At 41.7% G+C, this 19,007-nt stretch overlaps 2 protein-coding genes and 1 long non-coding RNA gene across 4 annotated transcripts; 1 reads left to right on the forward strand and 2 right to left on the reverse strand.

The window, feature by feature from the left end:
* Nucleotides 1-80: 80 nt before the first annotated feature.
* Nucleotides 81-6,767, reverse strand: tacc3 (transforming, acidic coiled-coil containing protein 3). The gene is made up of 16 exons (XM_040200034.2): nucleotides 6,581-6,767; nucleotides 5,060-5,225; nucleotides 4,566-4,693; nucleotides 4,438-4,481; nucleotides 2,544-4,335; nucleotides 2,386-2,440; nucleotides 2,128-2,293; nucleotides 1,933-1,991; nucleotides 1,637-1,828; nucleotides 1,434-1,535; nucleotides 1,106-1,173; nucleotides 986-1,029; nucleotides 743-903; nucleotides 542-648; nucleotides 351-471; nucleotides 81-269 (listed from the first exon to the last, which is right to left on the reverse strand). Exons 2-16 carry the CDS (start codon nucleotides 5,222-5,224, stop codon nucleotides 204-206), a joined length of 3,270 nt encoding a protein of 1,089 aa, XP_040055968.2. The 5' UTR covers nucleotide 5,225; nucleotides 6,581-6,767; the 3' UTR covers nucleotides 81-203.
* A 25-nt stretch (nucleotides 6,768-6,792) lies between these two features.
* Nucleotides 6,793-18,981, forward strand: kif15 (kinesin family member 15). 2 transcript variants are annotated; one of them, XM_040200030.2, is made up of 35 exons: nucleotides 6,793-7,446; nucleotides 7,743-7,773; nucleotides 8,130-8,316; nucleotides 8,444-8,520; nucleotides 8,629-8,666; nucleotides 8,761-8,858; nucleotides 8,949-9,128; nucleotides 9,379-9,588; nucleotides 9,670-9,795; nucleotides 10,184-10,306; nucleotides 10,437-10,584; nucleotides 10,956-11,035; nucleotides 11,131-11,343; nucleotides 11,864-12,041; nucleotides 12,126-12,246; nucleotides 12,747-12,888; nucleotides 13,099-13,266; nucleotides 13,351-13,479; nucleotides 13,638-13,743; nucleotides 13,836-14,001; nucleotides 14,090-14,240; nucleotides 14,330-14,415; nucleotides 14,497-14,575; nucleotides 14,679-14,765; nucleotides 14,871-14,975; nucleotides 15,138-15,260; nucleotides 15,385-15,531; nucleotides 15,641-15,736; nucleotides 15,818-15,982; nucleotides 16,327-16,430; nucleotides 17,254-17,320; nucleotides 17,405-17,442; nucleotides 17,539-17,671; nucleotides 18,099-18,230; nucleotides 18,333-18,981. In XM_040200030.2, exons 1-35 carry the CDS (start codon nucleotides 7,428-7,430, stop codon nucleotides 18,405-18,407), a joined length of 4,128 nt encoding a protein of 1,375 aa, XP_040055964.2. In that variant the 5' UTR covers nucleotides 6,793-7,427; the 3' UTR covers nucleotides 18,408-18,981. The 2 variants fall into 2 exon arrangements, 1 of the variants encoding a protein (XP_040055964.2); XR_005714279.2 differs by having other exon boundaries at nucleotides 7,264-7,446; nucleotides 17,219-17,320.
* LOC144388435 (uncharacterized) lies at nucleotides 11,880-13,101 on the reverse strand. Its single transcript, XR_013452819.1, has 3 exons — nucleotides 12,944-13,101; nucleotides 12,132-12,219; nucleotides 11,880-12,014 (listed from the first exon to the last, which is right to left on the reverse strand). It is a non-coding gene; the product is annotated as an uncharacterized LOC144388435 (long non-coding RNA).
* Nucleotides 18,982-19,007: the final 26 nt, after the last annotated feature.

The following is a 19,007-nucleotide window of genomic DNA, read 5'->3' on the forward strand; positions in this document are numbered from 1 at the left end:
AGGGCCTCAGAAAGTTCTGGGGTCAAAGTTAATGCAAAGACTGCCCCCTGGTGGTTTATTATCACGCAGACAGACTCACAAACTTCTAAATCATCTTTATTAATTTTTTTTACAGTAACACTGAAAAAGACGAACAAAGTACACAAGAAAATTATCATGAATGTAATTAAGAAAAACTAAATATACAGTATTTACAAATGAGTTTAACCCTTCTGGACTTTGGTGATGAGTTCATCACAAAGTTTGGTGAGCTCTTCAGCCTCCTTCTCCTGTAGAAATAAAAGACCACATTTTTAAGTCTCATCTTCAATACATCTGGAAACACACTCCAAATCAAAGTCTTCCATCACCTTCTGGTCCAGGCTCTTCTCCAGCGACTGCGCCTTCAGCTGCTCCCGTCGCAGCTGAGCCTGAAGCGCAGAGACCTCCGCCTTGTTCTTGGACCGCACCTCGGCGATCTCCTCATTTGCACTAAAGAACAATGAATGTCAGACACAGCCGGTCTTGCGATTTAGACTTTTGACGCGTCAAGATTCCTTACAGGGAAATTTTCTCCTCAGCGTGGGCTTTAAGCGTATGGTAGCGCTGCTCTTCCTTCTTGATCCTTGTCAAATAGTCCTGAGCGCACGCTTTCAGGGTCTCTTCATTCTGGGGGAATGTTACAGAAATCCATTTACCAATCAAACCGCCACAGCTTTAAAAATATGCCACGTTTGTGAGGGTTAAATATCAGTTTTCGAACCTTTTTGTAGCCCTCAACAACACCCTTGTACTTCTCCAGTCTCTTGAACAGGTCGGAGAAAGATCTCTCCATGGCGTTCAGGTCATTGGACACCTGCTCCTTCTCCAGCAGAGCCTCGTCGAGCTTCACCTGGGCCAGATCCCTCTCCTTCTCTTGATCAGCTAAACAAAAAAAAGGTCTTGTTTAATCATTTCGTACAACTAAAATTCTTGATGCAATTTATATATATATATATTGACGTACCCTGCATTTTTGCCATCACAAGCTCAAATTCTGCAATTATTTTCCTGTGAAAAAACAAGTTTTTGTTCAGACAAACATTGTATTAAAATGACAAACAAAATTGAACTAAACTCAGCTTACCTCATTTCTTGAATATCGTGAAGTTTCTGATTATACTTCCCACTCCATTGCTCCTCTTTTTCCTTTCCCTATTTGATAAAAATACATATTTATAGTAATAGACTAAAACCAGGAAGAATATGTACATTATTCAGAAACCTAAATAGGGAAATCTTATGTTTGACATTTTCAAATATGTACAATTTGGGATTGTTTGGAAATCTACTGAATCCTCACAAAAAGTGATTTCTTCTTCGTGTTCAAATAGACTCAAACAACGTGACTTCAAATGGAAAACCTTTTACTACTGTCATTTTTTAAAAATCATATAAAATGGAGTGGGACATACTTCGGCCTGGACCCTGGCGATGGCTGCGTCCATATCTTTCTGACTGTACTTCAGCACTTCAATGATCGCCTCCTCTGTGTTCGCTGGCTGGGGGAAAGCAGCCTGGACGACAGGAGATGCATGTTGAATATTTTATCTCTTTTTATGAAAAAAAAAAAAAAAAGGACCAGACACGGTCAATGGTCATTTCCAGAAGGACTTACTGGTGCTGTGGCATCAAACAGTTTGAAATCATCCTTCTGTTGTTCGAGTGCAGTCTCATACCGTGACACAAAGGCAACGGGGCGGGAGGCGTTGCCGTGAGCAACGGGGCCTGCGGGCTTCTTGGGGCTCTCTCTCATGAGAGGGTCAAATTTAAGGTACAAGGATTGTTTCCTCAATGCGGATTCCTTGAACTGTTGACACATTTTTTTTATTTTATACATTTGAATAGGCTTAGGTCGGTTGTTGACAAGCAAAGACCCAGTGTTGAGTCATTCAACATGCAGTAAATACTTACATTGCTGGACCCGAACTGTTCGAGGTAATCGATTTGCCCATCCAAGTCACTGGCCATAACTAGAGATAAAGACCATAGATTAAATTCGGGGGGGCTTTCCATTTCATACTGGTGCAGAAATAATGTAAGCCGATTGGACTTTTTTTATTTTTATTAACTAAAACGGAAATGTACCAATTTCCTATGTTTACTTACACAAATTGCCGGGAACAAACTCGTCATTGAACTGCAACACGGCGGTCTGGGACTGTTCCGGCGGGCACAATTCAAGACCAGGAAGACTCTTCACGGGTGGTTCAGCTTCAAGCAGAAGTCTGTTGTCTTGGTGAGAAGGAGTCTTGGCGTCGGGGTATTCAGTGGTCTGTCATTCCAGGAAAATAAAATAAATGTTTTTGTAAAAGCACACAAGGGAAGTTAAATGGGGAGGGTTAGGATTGTATTAAACTGCCTCACCTCCCTCCCCGCTCCCACGTCGGGTTCGGCTGCAGCTTGGACGCTCTCTGCAGCACTAAGGAGGGCAAAAGACCAACTGAGAAATTAAGTTCACTGCAAATACATGCTTAATGCACCCTTAAAAAAATAAAATAATAGAATACTGAAAGTACACATACCATGCTGATGATCCAGAGTCCTTCTGAACAGGCCTGTCCGCCTGCTCTGGAATGGAAGTTTCCATGAGCATGGGGCCGGATTTCTTGCCGCACATTGGAGAATTGTTCATGCTTGCTTTAGTCCCAAAGGGGTTGTAGTTTGGGTCATCGAACTTGTCAAAGTCAAACGAGTAGGACCCTGTGGGAACGGGAACATCAGCGACGTCTGCGGCATCCGGCCTCGCCGGCTTCCCAGTCGGTGGTTTGACGTCACACGCCGGCTTCCCCTCTACAGGTTTCACCCCCGCTGGCTTTTTGCCAAATTTCTTGGGCGGCGGTCTCCGTTTGACCTCCCTGCCGTCGTCGAAATTAAACTCCAGTTTAACGGCTCCTTCCTTGATTGGGGCATCAGCTGGCGAAGCGGTGGATTCAGCAGCGGAGGCCTCGGCGGCTTTGGCCGAGTCCACAGCAGGTTTCTCCACAGGCTGAAAAGGCCCCTCTTGAATCACCTCAGGTTTATTTTCCTTAATCTGTGTCTCTTCAACGGAGGGGTCAACGCCTGCCACTGTTCTCTCAGGCACAGGAGAATTCTGGATTCTAGAGCGGCCGGTTCGGAAAGGATCGACCGCGTCAAGGTTGTCGAAATCCACGGTGTAAGCGCCTTTCGCCGGCAGCGGGGCCTCTTCCACGAAACCTCCGGACGCTTTGTCTTTGTGGACAGCAGGAGACATTTTAGCCGGCTCGCTTTCCCCTGATGTGCCAGTGCATGAATCCCGGACCTCGTCTGCCGGGACCTTCACCTCCATCGCCACACCGCGGTCACTGGAGGAGACGTCGGCCGGTTCCAGCGCGGCTTGAGCCGGCTCAGGCACGTCTACGTCACCTGTGGGTTCAGTTTCTTTCTTCTGTGTCTCAACAGGTGGGTGAGCGTTTGGCACTTTCCTTTCCGGGACAGGTGAATTTGGGATTTTAGAGCCGCCGGTTTGGAAAGGATTGACCGCTTCAAGGTTGTCAAAATCCACCGCGTAAGCGCCTTTCGCCGGCAGTGGGGCCTCTTCCACAAAACTGCCTGAAACTTTGTCTTGCTGCACCGTGGGAGACATTTGAGCAGGAAGCGTTTCCTCTGGTGTGGTGGTGCACGAATCTGGTACAGTGTCTTCCGGGACCGTCACCTGAGTGAGCACACTGCAGTCAGAGGAGAAGTCGACCAGTTCTATTGTTGCTTGAGCCGGCTCCGGCATGTCGACCACGTCTGTAGGTCCATTTTCTTTTTTCTGTGTCTCCTCAACAGGTCTCTCAGGCGAATTCTGGATTTTAGAGGCGCCGGTTTGGAAAGGACTGACTTTATCAAGGTTCTCAAAATCGAAAGTGTAATCCCCTTTGGATGTCAGAGGGGCGTCTTCCAAAAAGCTGCCGGACTCCTTGTCTCGATTGACATTTGGGGACAGTCCTCCGGGTTGTTTTTCATCAGGTGTGGCGGTGCAGGAATCTTGTTCCTCCACGCGGGGGACCTTCGCCACTGTGACCACGCTGCTCTCTCTGGAGCTGAGGTCTGCGGAGACGTCAACCAGGGAGTTTTCCACAGACTGGGTGAATGGAAGCGTCTCGTCGAGCACCGTTTCTATTTTGGCGGGCTCCTCCCAGTTATTCTCACGTTGAGACTCCGGGGCCTTTTCGACAGAGGGCCTCGCGGGAGACAGCGGCATCGTTACCGAACTCAGGAAGGGATTGATTGAGTCGAGGTTGTCGAAATCAAACTGATAACCTCCTTTGCTTTGTATTGGCATGTCATCATCAGGGTAAGAGGACACCTCTGTAGAAAATTCAAGAAGATGATCACCAATGCAGCAAATTGAGAATTAATGGAAAATAAATAATAATTTTGTAACTTCATAACCAATGTTGGATGAATTACCTTGTTTGGGCTCAGGCTGCTCAGTGGCCTCTTTTGGTAAAGTACTATTAGGAATGAAAACGAATTGGTTACCTAAATAGAGCAGTCATTTATTGGAGGAATGTTGCAGTACGATAAACGTTACATACGTTATTTTATCAAAGTTTAAGGACTCAGCCCCTTTTGTGCACTCGCCCACACTTGCCATCTTGACCAACTTGCTGGGAGATACAATTCTCTTCGTCACAGGGTCTCTTCTTGGAGTCTGAAAAGCCACCTACACAAAAGTAACTTAATCAGTATTATAAATGTTACCTGTATGCAAGACGTAAATATACAGGAAGCAGAAAAGGAAAGTAATATCCAGAATTTTCACCATTGCCATACCTAACACAAACTAGCACAGTTTCCAAATTTAAGCGTGGGACTTGAGCTTTGTCAACTCAACCCATGTGTTTATGAATAAAACTTTTTTTTTTAAGGTGTTAAACGTTAGCAACAATAACAACAGGGAGCCATCTATGCTTCAGATTGACAAAGACTTTGCTTGGTGACTCGTACGCGCATCATTTTCAGCCTACGGTCATTGTGGCGTCGTTCATAAATCGAGATGAGGACACAACAATTCACATGCACTCTGTACCTTTGTGCCCTTTGGCACCGTCTTGCTGGGCAGGTTCTCGGTCTGACGCAGGATGGAGGGTCTCCCAGTTGGCTGATCCAGGGCAAAAATGTCGTTAATAGAGCTGTTGTGCTTTCCTCCAGGACAAACCCCACGATTCTCATCATTGACGTCAACGGAACTCATCCTGTGAAAGCAGAGGGACGAACAAAGTTAGAAAGGCTGCAACGATCTGATGACTCACTAAAGGAGGCGTCACCCTGAAAGCTGCACCTAGTTGATAAGACACTTTTGGTTGAAAGGTTTTACCAACCGGTGTAAAAAAGATCAACGCAGAGAAAGGTGACGAATGTTTACAGCGGAATCACGGGAAATGTGACTCGACAATTCAACTGTGCTGGTGGATCACGGTTGGCACCCGCAACAACAAACAGAATCCCATAAAGTTGAAATAAGATGAAGCTTACATGCAACTATGCCGTGGGCTAGACCACCAAGTCAGCTGATATCAGCGCACTGCTGATATATGTTGGTTTCAAGTGTACATGTTGTGCCAATATAGATTAACAAAATTGATTACAGCAATGCCAAAATATTTGATAGAAAATGTGCTGCCGTTACATACTTGGTCCACTAGAGGGCGCTAAGGTTTATTTTTCAACTGTAAAAAGTTCAGTACATGAAATTCAAAACCAATGTCAGCCAATACAACAAACGAATCAAACTAACAATACGGAATTATTAATGGGACTGATAAACGAGCTATAATAAATCGGCAGTTTTGGAAAAAGTGGATTGATATGATAAAAAGCGATGACCCGAGCAGACTGATGTAGATCTGACACGTCCTAGCAGGTTAAGCAAAGAATTCAGTTACATTAACAATTCCTTTGCTCAATTTCATGGATACAGGGGCCCTGTAAGAGTTGTATGCATGCATCGTTAATGTTATCAAGCACCTAGTTATGCTTTTCGTGCAAATATGTCTGCTATGGAAAAGATCTATTGAAACATGATTGGGTAAAATGTCCTCAAGCCATCGTAACACTGACAATGAATATTGAACCTCAAAAGTGATTATTGTCTCACTTTGTCACATGATGAAGGATTTTATTGGTTTTGATGTCCATACGTAGTGCGTTCGTTTGAGTAGCGATTACACAAACGTCCGCTTTCAATAACTTGCTCGCAAATATCGCACACACGTTGACAGATATGTGCAAACATCGATGCCTCGCCTAAGTGGACAAAGACGCTTTTGAATTCGCGGAAGGCCCCTAAACGGTTGAATCACGACATATTATGATGGCACACGTCAGTGAACCGTGTGTAACGTCTAATTCAGCGCGGAGGAACGCTGAATAACTGGGATTTGCTAAAGGTATCATTAGTTAACGTTAGCTTTGTCGTAACATCCACCAACGTCACCGTGCACTAACGCTACGAGCTGTTGACGTTACCGTAATGCGGAGTGAAACGAACACGTAACAACAGAAGCAAGGCGCGAGTTACTAAATGATTAGTCTACATTCACAACCTTACCTCACAAAAAAATACCAGATGAAGTATGTCGATATTACAAGGTCTTTCGTCAAAGCATCCAACGACCGTGGAGGGCTGGTGTGCTTTTGAAAAACCCTCGCCTCGCCTCGCCAGCAACCGTTTGGAATTTAAAAGTCTTGAAACGTACCAATGAAATCGCGAGAAACGTTCAAAGGAAACACGCTTCCTGGTTAAGCAGCCAATCGCGCTGGAGAACGGATATGAGCCAATCAACGACAAATGTCTGTGACAAAGACAATAGACGTGGCAAGATGGTGAATGCCTACCAACATTTTCAACTCGCTTTTAGTTGTCATCTGGACCTTTTTATGTGCATTCTACGATCAGGACATTGACTCCACTAAGCGCATCCAAGTTTGACATGTTATTACAGTACATTGTTGAATACATTTGAGTAAGACAAAAGTAAAATGTCGTTTGGTTTGTATGAGGGTTATTGGAAGTGAAGCAAGGAGACTTTTATCTCTCATTTGTTGTTTTTCTTTTGTTGCGAACATACTACTAATATATACTACTCGTGATAGTATTTGGGAATTTTCCTGATTTACATGCACATGAAATCTAAAGCTATATCTGCTGTGAAGAATTTTACCTTCACGTGTACGTCTCGGTGGACATTAGGCGGCAGTGTGAAGAATGCTCACTGGTTTGTAGCCCTACCTCACGGAAGAAGAAGAAGAAGAAGAAGAGACACAAAAATACGAAGAAGAAGAAGGATAAGACGTACTGCGCGCCAATTCCGAAAGATGTAAACATTGGCTGCTATAAAGAAAGAACATTTGTTTCCACATAACGTAAAGAGGGAACATTTTTTAATCTGTCAACAATGAATTCCAGCGGAAAAGGTAACGTTAGCGCACCAAACATATGTTGGCAACTAAAATGCTAACGTGTTTTGTTTTTTATGGTAACCCTAGCCTAGTTACTTTTATCTAACGTTAGCAGTTAACGTTTGTTGGCTAACGTTAGCTAGGTCAGCTAACTCCCCTTAACGACAAGTAACGTTACACCATCTGTCATTTGGAATGCGCAGTTATAAGTTGACCTGAGAACGTAACTAACGTTAATGAAGCTAAGTAGCGCGCATAGAGTCCGAATATATTCTTTAAAACAGTTCTTAATCAAACAAATATGTTTACAGGATCCGGCGATTCAAGTCATCTCGTTGGCAGGTAATGTGACTTTCACTGGATGCTTTGCTTGTTTCAACAAGAAAAACAACACTGATGTTAAAATACGTTTCGTGAGCCAACATTAAAGATACAAAGTAACTGTCGTGCGCGCGCGACTGTGTGTGTGTGTGTGTGTGTGTGTGTGTGTGTGTGTGTGTGTGTGTGTGTGTGTGTGTACTGTGATTTTCAATTTCACATTTGGGTTTAATAACGAGAGGAGCTCGTCTATTAGATCTATTAGTTTTTACATCCGCCAAGCTTTACGAGCAACTGTCACCTGTTACTTTTCATCGTCCAACATCATCAGCTTAACTTTCATGTCCTAAAAAGTTGTATTTATTTTTCTGGTACTACAGCTGTGATGGCGATTCCATCAAAGTTTTTGTGCGAGTACGACCTCTGACCCAGAGCACAGGGTTGACCACTGATAAAGATCAGAAGCTGTGTCTCACAGTCACCTCACCCAACACCATCCGTCTGCTGTCAAAACCAGAACCACGAACCTTCACATATGATCATGTTGCTGACATGGACACATCTCAGGTAGGAAGCTTACAAGCTGACAACTACCTCGACAGACTGATAATAACCAAATTGATCAGCGCAGGATGTGTAAACTTACAAAGTTGGCCCCGGTCGGTTTGTGTTCGATTTTTATATTTTTCAACAGGATTCTGTGTTCTCCAGTGTGGCCAAGAACATTGTTGAGTCTTGCATGAATGGATACAATGGTACTATATTTGCCTAGTAAGTGCTCTCCATGTTTGATGAAATTGCACATATTTTATGGCAGAATTGCACTACACATCATACGCAGCTGCCATTTAATCCCCTAATCTACTCTTGCTTCTCTAGCGGACAAACGGGCTCAGGGAAAACCTTCACCATGCTTGGTGAGAATTCAGTAAATCATTTATATTGTGTACGACACATATTTTAAAATCAAGAATAGAATAATTGTGGTGACTCTTTTCTTTTCTATTCTAGGACCATCTGAGTTGGATAACTTCACAGATGAGCTAAGAGGGGTCATCCCTCGAAGTTTTGAGTACTTATTTTTTCTCATCAACAGAGAAGTGGAAAAGGTGAGCTGTAACATTTCATCACCATAAAGTTCTTGTAAACTAATACGTTGTGTTTGTTTTTCTAATTAAGTTGTTCTTTTTTTCTAAAAGTCTGGCCAGTCCAAGAGTTTTCTTTGCAAATGTTCGTTTATTGAGATATACAACGAACAAATCTATGACCTTCTGGACACTGCCTCAGCCAGCCTTTTCCTCAGGGAAAACATCAAAAAAGGTCTTTTTGTTGAGGGAGCTGTGGAGAAGTTTGTCAACTCAGCCGCCGAAGCCTACCAGGTATAAATCCTTTTCTTCTTGTGATTTAGTTTATTGGGCTGTATGAAAACTGGTAATACTCTCGTCTGACTATTAGAGTGGATGAAAACCACATAACATAAAGCCATATTTTATGTAAAATCTGCTTGAGATTCATGGAGTGTCAAATCATTACAGAGTTGAGTGACCCTTAAATGGGTAATGTATTTAATGCAGGTTCCAGTTAAAGAAATGCACCTTGGATGTGTACATCATTTGTGTTACTACTTAGGTGCTGTCTATGGGCTGGCGTAATCGCCGCGTCGCCTCCACCTCCATGAACCGAGAGTCTTCTCGATCTCACGCCGTGTTCACCATGACCTTAGAGTCTAAGGAGTCTATCAACGAAGTGGTAAACATCCGGATGTCTCAGCTGAACCTGGTCGATCTGGCAGGTTCTGAAAGGCAGAAAGACACACATACAGAAGGCTCCAGACTCAAGGTGAAGCTCCACCCATGGATCCAGTCTCATACTGAGAGTCTTTGTGGCTGACGGATATTGTCTCAATTGTTTCTCTTTCAGGAGGCCAGCAGCATCAATCGCTCTCTCATGTGTCTTGGTCAGGTGATAATGGCTCTGGTCGATGTGTCCAATGGGAAAAACCGTCACATTTGCTACAGAGATTCTAAACTCACCTTCCTGTTAAGGGTCAGTGATTTTAAAAACAAATTGTAACTTGACTGTGGCTTTGGTTTAGTTTAGTTTTTTTTTTTGTTGATTGATTTGATTTTGATTCATTATGGAGTCAACTTCCCTGGAATTATTGGTTTGGTGTTTAGTAGCATAACTCAAATGCAATTACAAAGTAAAATACCCATTTCCATCCTTATAGTATATATATATATATATATATATAAAGTTGAAATTTAAAAAAAGGAAGCATAGAACTTTTGCACTTTTCAAGTTTGGCTTCACATTCATTTATATTTCTGTTTAATTTGGTAGAATATAATACGAAATGTTCAGATCGGGTTGTATTGCACTTTACAGTTTGAATAGATCTTATGCACTGTAATGATTATTATTAACATTTCAGGATTCTCTTGGCGGAAATGCAAAGACTTATATCATTGCCAATGTGCATCCTGGTTCTAAGTGTTTTGGAGAAACGCTGTCCACCTTGCAGTTTGCTCAGAGAGCAAAGTTGATCAAGAATAAGGTATCTGTCATCAGCACAACTATGTACCATATACTCGGTTTTACCATATTAAAACCGAGTAGATGTGACCAAGTTCGGGTGATTTCAAAGAGCTCTTTGTCATCCATGTGCCATTATTTTGTTTTGCCAGGCCATTATCAATGAAGACACACAGGGAAATGTGAGGCAGTTACAAGCGGAGCTGAAGAAGCTGAAAGAGCAGCTTGCTCAGTCACTAACTTTCCTGCCAGTGGACTGTGGGAGAGATGCAGCGCCAGGAGGACCTGAACTCCCTAAAGGTGACAATACACGGAGCAACAACACATCCTTTAACTGTACCCTTTCCTTTATTATTCTGCATAACTGTGTAACTATGTATTTCCTTAAGAATACTGTTACTTACTTGATTAGAGAGTACTATGACGAATATGTTCATATTTAACTATTGTATTGCGGTTTGAGCTGGCGTACCTGCGCATGAGTGAACAAGACTAAGACGGGGTATTTGCGTTTTAGTTTTAGATGAAATTAAATAAAATTGTCTTTATTATTTTACAATTTGTAAAATGTAACAAACTTGTAACAAAACACAGGCAGCTGTATTGCGTGCACCTGCTATGTTTCTTTTCTACTATGTTTCAAAAGTATAATTCAGCTTTTCAATCCATAGAAGGTCAACAGGAGTCCTCATATAAAGCAAAGTTTATGGCTTCTGTCCGTCTGTGGAGAAAGGGCGAAGAGGAGAAGAGGGTATGGGATTTATTTAAAAAAAATTTGCGTTGTCCTTTGGGGAAAGGTTGTTCTAGTGTTGGTGCAGGAAACTTACAAACATGTTGTACACTCAGATGCTGTTTAAGAAAGTGGCTCAGCTTGAGGAGGCCTGGACGCAGAAGGACAAGTTCATTCACTCGAGCCGAATGATTATCAAGTTTCGAGAGGACCACATCCATCGCCTCGAGAACAAATTGAAGACGGGACTTCAAGGCTCACTCTCCGACAAAGAGTCCCAGACTCTGATTGATCGGCTGAAAGAAGAGATCATGATCTTGAGAGACCAGGTATGACATCTGATACAACTTAAACACAGCCAAACCCATTAGTGATGACTGTATATTTGTTGTTGATGTTACAAACACAACTAAATCACTGAATATGTGTGAATTAGACATTCGGAATTGAAAACACTCTATTGATCTTTTGGAGGAAATTGATACATTACAGTTGCTTTACACAATGTTGCAATATAAACAAGATATGTGGAGAAAATGTATGTCTAACTATTGTCTGATGTTCTGCACCAACCGCCAAGTCAAATTCCTTGTATGTCTAACATATTTTGGTAATAAATTTTCCTGATTCCTGATGATAAGCACAGGAGACATGGAGGAGAGGTTTGTAACTTGGAAGTGTGTTTGATAAAAATGCAAGCAATGTGAAACAGACTCGTACTTGTCTGACGCATGGCTACTGTAGAGAAGCTATAGTTTAGATATACAAAACATTCTTTTTTATATTCACATGATTTATTATTTACAATTCATCATTCTATATATATTTTATTATCTGCCCCTTTTTTAGGTTGAACATCACCCAAAGATGACGCGATGTGTAGCGGAGAACTTCAGCCTCAGAGAGGAGATCCGTCGGCTCCGTTGTCTTGAATCCGCTGTAAGAGCTGAAGAAGATTCGGTGCAGGTTGCGGCGGAGTTGGAAGAGGCCTTCCAGAGGGCTGTGGAAACGGAGAGACCCACAGAGGGTAAGATAACACTGCTTCAGTGGAGCAAATGTCAAATAAATGTGATGCATGTCTACTTTGCAATAAACTCATGTCGCTCCACAGTTCTACCTGCAGATTCTGTCCCGGGTGCTGCAATGGAGAAGCTGAAGGCTCAGCTGCTTCAGAAACAGTGTGACCTCACTGGTGTATTTCAGGCCTTTGAAGAGTACAAAGAAATCACTAGGTGAGATGATTTATTTAATGAAGAAAAACCAAGCTTAAGCAAAAACCACATGGGCGTATTTCAGACAAGCCGAGCAGATCTTTAGGAGCAAAATAATGTGTCTTTAACTAGTAGAGCTCCTTTGTGAACACACATTTCACTCTTTCCCCATCAGTAACGAAGTAGTCTACAGCGCATGTCGTCTATAGCGCATAGTGAAACAATGTCAAAGAAAAAGGATCTTCGTTTCCTGACTTACATTTGGGCTGGTTAATATAAAGAAATCACATATTTCTGTTTCATTCATTTTATGGTGACAATCCACTATTTGTATACATTGAATCATATCATTTCCCAGCTCTGGATTTCTTTATTCAGGAAGGAGCAGGTTTTATTTATTTTTTGCAATGAAGGGTATTTTGTGATCTTCATGAAACATGCTGTTTTTCATGCAGTGCCTTTTTTATAAGTCTTACGGTTCAGAGCTTAATGTGGTTTTTGGATGGTGCTTTGTGTTCTAGCAAACAGATGTTACAACTGGAGTCTGAGAAAAGATACCTTGACAAGTCCAACAGGCATTTGGAAAACATTTTGGAAGCCACAAATGCTTACAAAATGAAGGAAGTCTCTGAGCTGAACAGAATTCACGTTGAAACTATAAAGGTGAGTGCATGTGAAAATTTAAAATCCAGATGACCATAAACCAAACCTCCCTTACCTCTTTTGCCAAGAAGGTTTTGTTTGTGTCTTTTCCTGCCTGCTAGATAGCATGGTGTTGGTGGAGGTCTGTACTCATCGAGTGCTCCTCTAGTTCAATGTTTTTGGATTGTCTTGTGTAATTATCTTTTATCCTTCCCATGTCTGTTGTACCAGATTCTTACCACGCCCACCAAAGCACACAGCTTGCGGACCCGTCTTGTGCCTCTCTCCAGCCCGGACCACCTCAATGGGACGGACAATGATCCAGACAACATTTGGACGGAGCAGCTTCCTTCAGACACGGCTGAGATGGCCTTAACTGAGGAACTCAGCCAAGTGCAGGTGCGGCAGTGTGGAGTGTCCTCCAAATGTTTGTCGAGAAGTCTGACTTGTCACTGTCTCATCATTTCTCCAAATCCTCACCAGGAACAAGCCTGCCGTGCGCAGACACAGTTCAATGAGGAGGAGCTGAAGAACAGCAAGCTGTCACAGCAAATCACAAAGCTTGAGGAGCAGATCGCTCTGATGTCAGAAGAGTGTGACCGCAAGGACGAGGTAGAATCTCTTTGTGTTCCTCCTTTTCGGTTTTGCCCTGTCAAAGTAATGTAATGTCAAAAACATTTTTTTTTTTTATTTGACATGTCAGATTTTTGAAGAAAAAACCTGATGCCCTTTAACTTTAAAAAAAACAATTCTGTTCACGTCTGATGCAGCTACTTTCTTGTGAGCGAGCTAACCGAAACAAAGACCAACTCAACCTGCAAGCAACAGTCTGTGAGCTGCAACAGAGCCTCCTGTCTGAACAGCAAGCAGCACAGGGTTAGGATCAGATATTCATCCTGTTGTGTATGTGAGATGGAGGTGGTAAAAATGGCGCTGTGGGGACAACTCTTTCCTCTTCCTCCTTTCAGTGCTGAGGAGTGAGGTCTGTGATCTCCGCCTGGTGCTGCAGTCGTCTGATTCCGAGCTGGCCGCTGTGAGGAACGAGCTAAGAGATGGCCAGAGCGAGAGGCAGAGAGAGACGAGCCAGCTCTCCGCCAGTCTGATCAGCACACAGCTGCGGCTGGACAAAGTCCAGTAAGCAGTACTTTGATACCTCTGCAATAACACTTGTGCAATGAGACGAGTGATTCATGTACCCACGTGTACCGTGTCTTCGTTGCAGGATGGAGTGGGAGCAGCTTCTGGAGCAGCATCGGACACTACAAGATTCATTTGACCAGCTCCAAGCCGAGGCCAAGTTTGAGGCTGATCAGGCAAGACAGCAGCTGCAGGACAGGCAGCAAGAGATTGCTGAACTGCAGGCACGGCTCACGGTCAGTGAGCTCATGAACTCACCTTTTGCCATTTTGCAAATTTACACCGTTGTCTCTGAACTGTCCTTCATTTATGTTTTCTGTTGTAGGATTTGAACAGTTCTCTGCAGACTGAGCAAGAGCACACAAGCACCCTGATGTCCCAGTTGAAAGAAAACAAAGAGAGTTCATCAAAGTAAGTGTGTTCAAAGCGTTCTACTTTTTAAAAGGTTTTCTACACTCAAAATGACTGTGTGACCTTGTTGTGTGCCTTCAGAGAAATTATTGAAACCGTGGAGCAGAATACACAGCTTAGAAAACAAGTCTCAGACCTGACACAACAACTTAAACAACAGGTCAGTCCTAAGAACAGAATGCATGTCTGAAAAGAGAAGGTATTATTACGACAGTAAACCCAGCTCAGCATCTTCACCTGGTTGTCCAATTTTTGTTTTGAAGGCATCGAAAATGAGCGATCTTGAGCAAAATTCCCTCTCTGCCAACGAAACGATAAAAAGCTTGGAACAGAAGATTGAACAGGATAAAGTAAGCCTGAGTGATTCATCCTCACTTATTTCTTATTCCAACCAATGTAATTACTTTGCTACCGTCCTAAACACACCCTCCACCCCCCATTGTGTATTGTGACAGGATGTTGTTGTAGATCTCATCAACCAAACCCGAGACCTCCGCAGTGAGCTGAGCCAGAGGGACCAGACCATGAGCAACCTGTCTGGGGACATCAGAGACATGACGGTACGTTACTCTTCCATCTACTCCCCTTTTTTTTTATTTTACCGTAAATAATGTCACTGTTTGCCTTAGCAGCCAATTCCTTTACCCAAGCGCCTCATACTGTAGATCGGTTGAATGTTTAAATTAGACATGCTTATGACGATATCAGTGTCACTCCTCCAGGCCAAGTTCAATGCTACCTGTCTGGAGAGGGAGGATATCCGGGAACACAACTCTAAGATGCAAGCAGAAATCTATGATCTGAAAGAATCTTTAGACAGACGGGTAGCCTCCAACCAAATAGAGGTACGTTTGATCATGTTCAACACTTACATTCACATACATTTTCAAATAGTTATTATTTTTATTAAAAATGTTGTTATTTTAGATTTACTGCAATGCCATATTTATAGTGTGTATCTGTACTCAGCTGGAGGTGTTGCAAGAGGAGGTCGTCTATGCCACGGAAGAGGTTGAGAGACTCACTAAAGTCATTGATGAGCAGAACAGCCTCCTCCAAGCATCTCAAGAGCAAACGTCCCAGAAGGATATCACGATACAGAACCTGCAGCAGGAGGTGACAATCTTTTGTTATCATCTCAACACAGAGCAAGTAACCAGTAAGGTCGAACCAATCTACAGAAAACATTTTACCGAAATGACAAAACTCTCCCTCTTTCTATCAGATTCAACAACATCAAGAAGCCGTTGAGAGAACTTTCCGAAATGGGAATTTCAAATCCTTTATTGATGTTACAAACACACCTAAATCATTACCCCGGGTAAGAATTGCCCTTACTTTATTATTCATTAACATTTGCAATAAGAAATTCCCCCTGAAAACCTTTCCCCCGTCTCTATAGACACCCCGCACTCCAGGAAGTTTCAACAGGGACTTGACCCAGGTGCTTGAAAGCCAGGAGAGGGAGCTGGAGAACCGCCGCTCCTCCATGATGACCATGGAGATTCTTTTAACGGAGCTGAACACTGAGAGGGTTGCCAAGAATGAGGAGATCCAAAGGCTCAAGGTTTGTCTTTGAAAGAATTGAAGTAATCTAGTGTAGTTCAATTCATTTTATTTTGTATAGCCCAAAATCGCAAATTACAAATTTGCCTCAGAGGGCTTTACAGTCTGTACACATACAACATCCTCTGTCCCGAAACCCACCATCAGCACAGGAAAACTCCCCAAAAAATGAAAAAAGTGTCTTTCACTGCTAAATCTAAAAGGTTTTTGATAACTGCGTTAAAATGTTTATTTGTTGATATTAATTGCATTGCTTTTGAATGAATGCATTGACATGTTTTATCGATCCTGACGTGATCTGTTTAAAGTCCATCAATATTAATAATAGGATTTCACTGTCCTCAGATGCAACTGACCGAGAAAGAGATGGTCCGGATTCAGATCCAGTCTTTACTCGACCAGTTTTACAACAAGCAGGGCCAGCTGACACCGAGTGGAGACAACAACGGGTAGAGTTTATTCATCATTTAGCTTTCCACTGCCTAAAAACGCAGCACATCATCTGTTGTGGATAATGTTAGTTGTTGGAATGCTGCTTCAAAAAATACTGTTGTCAAATTTTTATTCAACTTTATTCTTTTATTTCTTCTGCTGCACCTTTCAGCTCCTTCATTTTTAGCTGTTAAATATTCTATTTCAGGAGAATGGTGCTGTGATGTCTTGAGGGTTTTTTTCAATGTCTCTTCTCTCCAAACGTATTCTTCAAATTTCAAATCCTTCTTCCTACAGTCACCATTTAAACTTAAAAAAAAAACTATTTTTTAAAAACCACTTTTTGATATCTATTCAACTTTTTTGAATATAATTTTCAGTGTGTATGTGGCCAGCTGGTCTTATTTCTGACTGCACAGACATATAAAGGATATCTCTGCGGAGTCTTGGGTCTGGGTTGGATTTATAGTTTTGCATCTAAGGGAACTTGTTTAAGGCGTGGATTCTAGGTAAACTAGTATTTCTACGGCTATTAATACTAAAATACCAGTAGTACTAAAAACATTACTATTAGAAGCAGTAATACTACAACTGATGTTACTACTCCTACTATGACAAAAACAACTACTAGTATTTGTACTGCTAATATTACTACAAATTATAATATCAGTATTATTAATTTATACTGATACTATTGCACTACAACTGATATTATTACTACTACTAATACTAGGACAACTAATATTTGTATTGCTATTGTTACTGAAAAGTAACTGATTTCAGCATTCCAATGCATTTTCTGCAGGAACATCATTTTCTAGTGTTTACTGTCATTTTCAGTGAAGAGTTGAATGGAGCCATGAACCAAACTATACTTAAAGAGCTAAAGGAAGAGAGAGAAGAGAAGGTTTGTGTTTGTTTATCTACTAGCTTTATTTTCTCTGTTCTGAATAATCCGTTATTAATTGGTTCACCTCTCATTAATTAACAGAGCAAAATAATGCAGAAGCTCTCAGAGTCCCATAAAAGGTAAATCTTAAGCGAATATGCTATTTGCTATCGTATTTCAGGTCTTTTGATTAATGCTTGATTTGTGTGTTTTTCCTTCTGTGCGCCGTGCATAAGACTGCAAGCGCAGGATTCGATGTTGGCCCAGTCCCAAACCTGCGTCCAGGAGCTGACCACCGAGCTGAGGAATCGCTGTCTCGAGTTGAGAGACCTGAACCTGAGGGTGCAGGATGAGGACAAACTTCTCCAGGTCTGAGTTCGGAGGGGAAAATCATCTTTCACTTGCTAACGAGTCGCTGCTTCAACTCTAGGAGATTGACACAATGTAATAAGCACGACCATAGATGTTGCGCCATCTTTGATGGTCCGATAATGTGGACAGTTGCCGATTGCACCGTAAATATGTTTTGTTAAAGAGATTTGAGGTCAAGTTGGCAGACTGGAGAGTTATACGTTTTTGTATTTAAGAAGATTGACGTTCCAATTTGAAATGATTTGGGAGTGAAGTTACACATGCTCTAAAAACTGTCAAACTTAACACCGATAATGAATACTACGGTCCTTTATAGTGTATAAGGAAATTATATGATATGAAATATCAGAAAATTGGATCATCGGATTGCATGTCATACATGACTGGTAACATTATTGTTGTTCTTCTTTTTTCTGTTTGACAGGAGAACGAGGTTCTCCGCAGGCAGAATGTTAAGCTGTCGGAGGAGAATGGGAAACTTGTGGGGCATAAGAACCACAAACAGAGGATTGAATATCTGGTGAAGCTGAAAAAGGACAACACCAAACTTCAAGAGGTAACGAACATTTCTTTATATCAAAGGATTTGTATTCTTTGACATGTGAAAACTGTCAACTCATTACGTCAATTCACTTTCTGTATTTTTCATGTTTTAAAGGAAAATGAAAAACTCAGGACAGAGATGACATTATTGCGGGACAGCGGTGGATATCCACCACTGGAGATGTCATAAATCCTTGATTCTTCAAGTGTTTGAATCTCTGTAATTTGCTAAATCTTTCCCAGTAAAAAATATTTTATTCATGCTTTTTTAACAGCATTGAAGTGGTCAGGTATTTTAATGGTTTAAAGTAAAAATACATTGTGGGTTATGTTTTTTTATTGTCTAATGTGCAGAAATGATTTAGCTCGTAATCATATTTTTTACACCTACAAATTGACCTGGAAGCATACTGTCCCTTTTACATGTATCTGATTTTGCAGCAGAATAAAAGCCACCAAAAGTATGGAGAGGCTTGTTTGGATGAACTCTGCATCAGTCTAGCTCCAATCCCTGTTGGGTTTCCTTTTTAGATGTACTTTTTTTTCTCGGATTGCATGCAAATTACAAGAATGCACAATCTTAATGTGAAATCTGGGCATTTTTTTGTGATTATGTCTAGTGCTGTTAATGTACTGTATCCACCATATATGGTTTTGTGTATTTTTCCCATCATACTGAACTGTTAAGCCAATGCATTTTTTAAGAACAATGAACTCTTAAAAACGTTTGATACTGTTATTAAAATTGTTGTTATTGAAAAGTATTTGGTGGTATTGTTTCCCTAACAGT

The sequence above is a fragment of the Gasterosteus aculeatus genome, chromosome 15, assembly GCF_964276395.1.
Source record: "Gasterosteus aculeatus chromosome 15, fGasAcu3.hap1.1, whole genome shotgun sequence".
In the NCBI taxonomy this organism is placed as follows: Eukaryota; Metazoa; Chordata; class Actinopteri; order Perciformes; family Gasterosteidae; genus Gasterosteus; species Gasterosteus aculeatus.

Bases quoted from the DNA above. Each gene is read 5' to 3' on its own strand.
- tacc3 (XM_040200034.2), bottom strand. From the start codon at position 5,224: ATGAGTTCCGTTGACGTCAATGATGAGAATCGTGGGGTTTGTCCTGGA. The intron at 4,482-4,565 runs GTATGTAACGTT...CATTCCTAATAG, and splicing joins TTAAACTTTGATAAAATAAC to TACTTTACCAAAAGAGGCCA. The intron at 4,336-4,437 runs GTAATTCATCCA...AATTTTCTACAG, and splicing joins GCAGCCTGAGCCCAAACAAG to AGGTGTCCTCTTACCCTGAT.
- kif15 (XM_040200030.2), top strand. The intron at 8,521-8,628 runs GTAAGTGCTCTC...TTGCTTCTCTAG, and splicing joins AATGGTACTATATTTGCCTA to CGGACAAACGGGCTCAGGGA. The intron at 11,344-11,863 runs GTATGACATCTG...CCCCTTTTTTAG, and splicing joins TCATGATCTTGAGAGACCAG to GTTGAACATCACCCAAAGAT.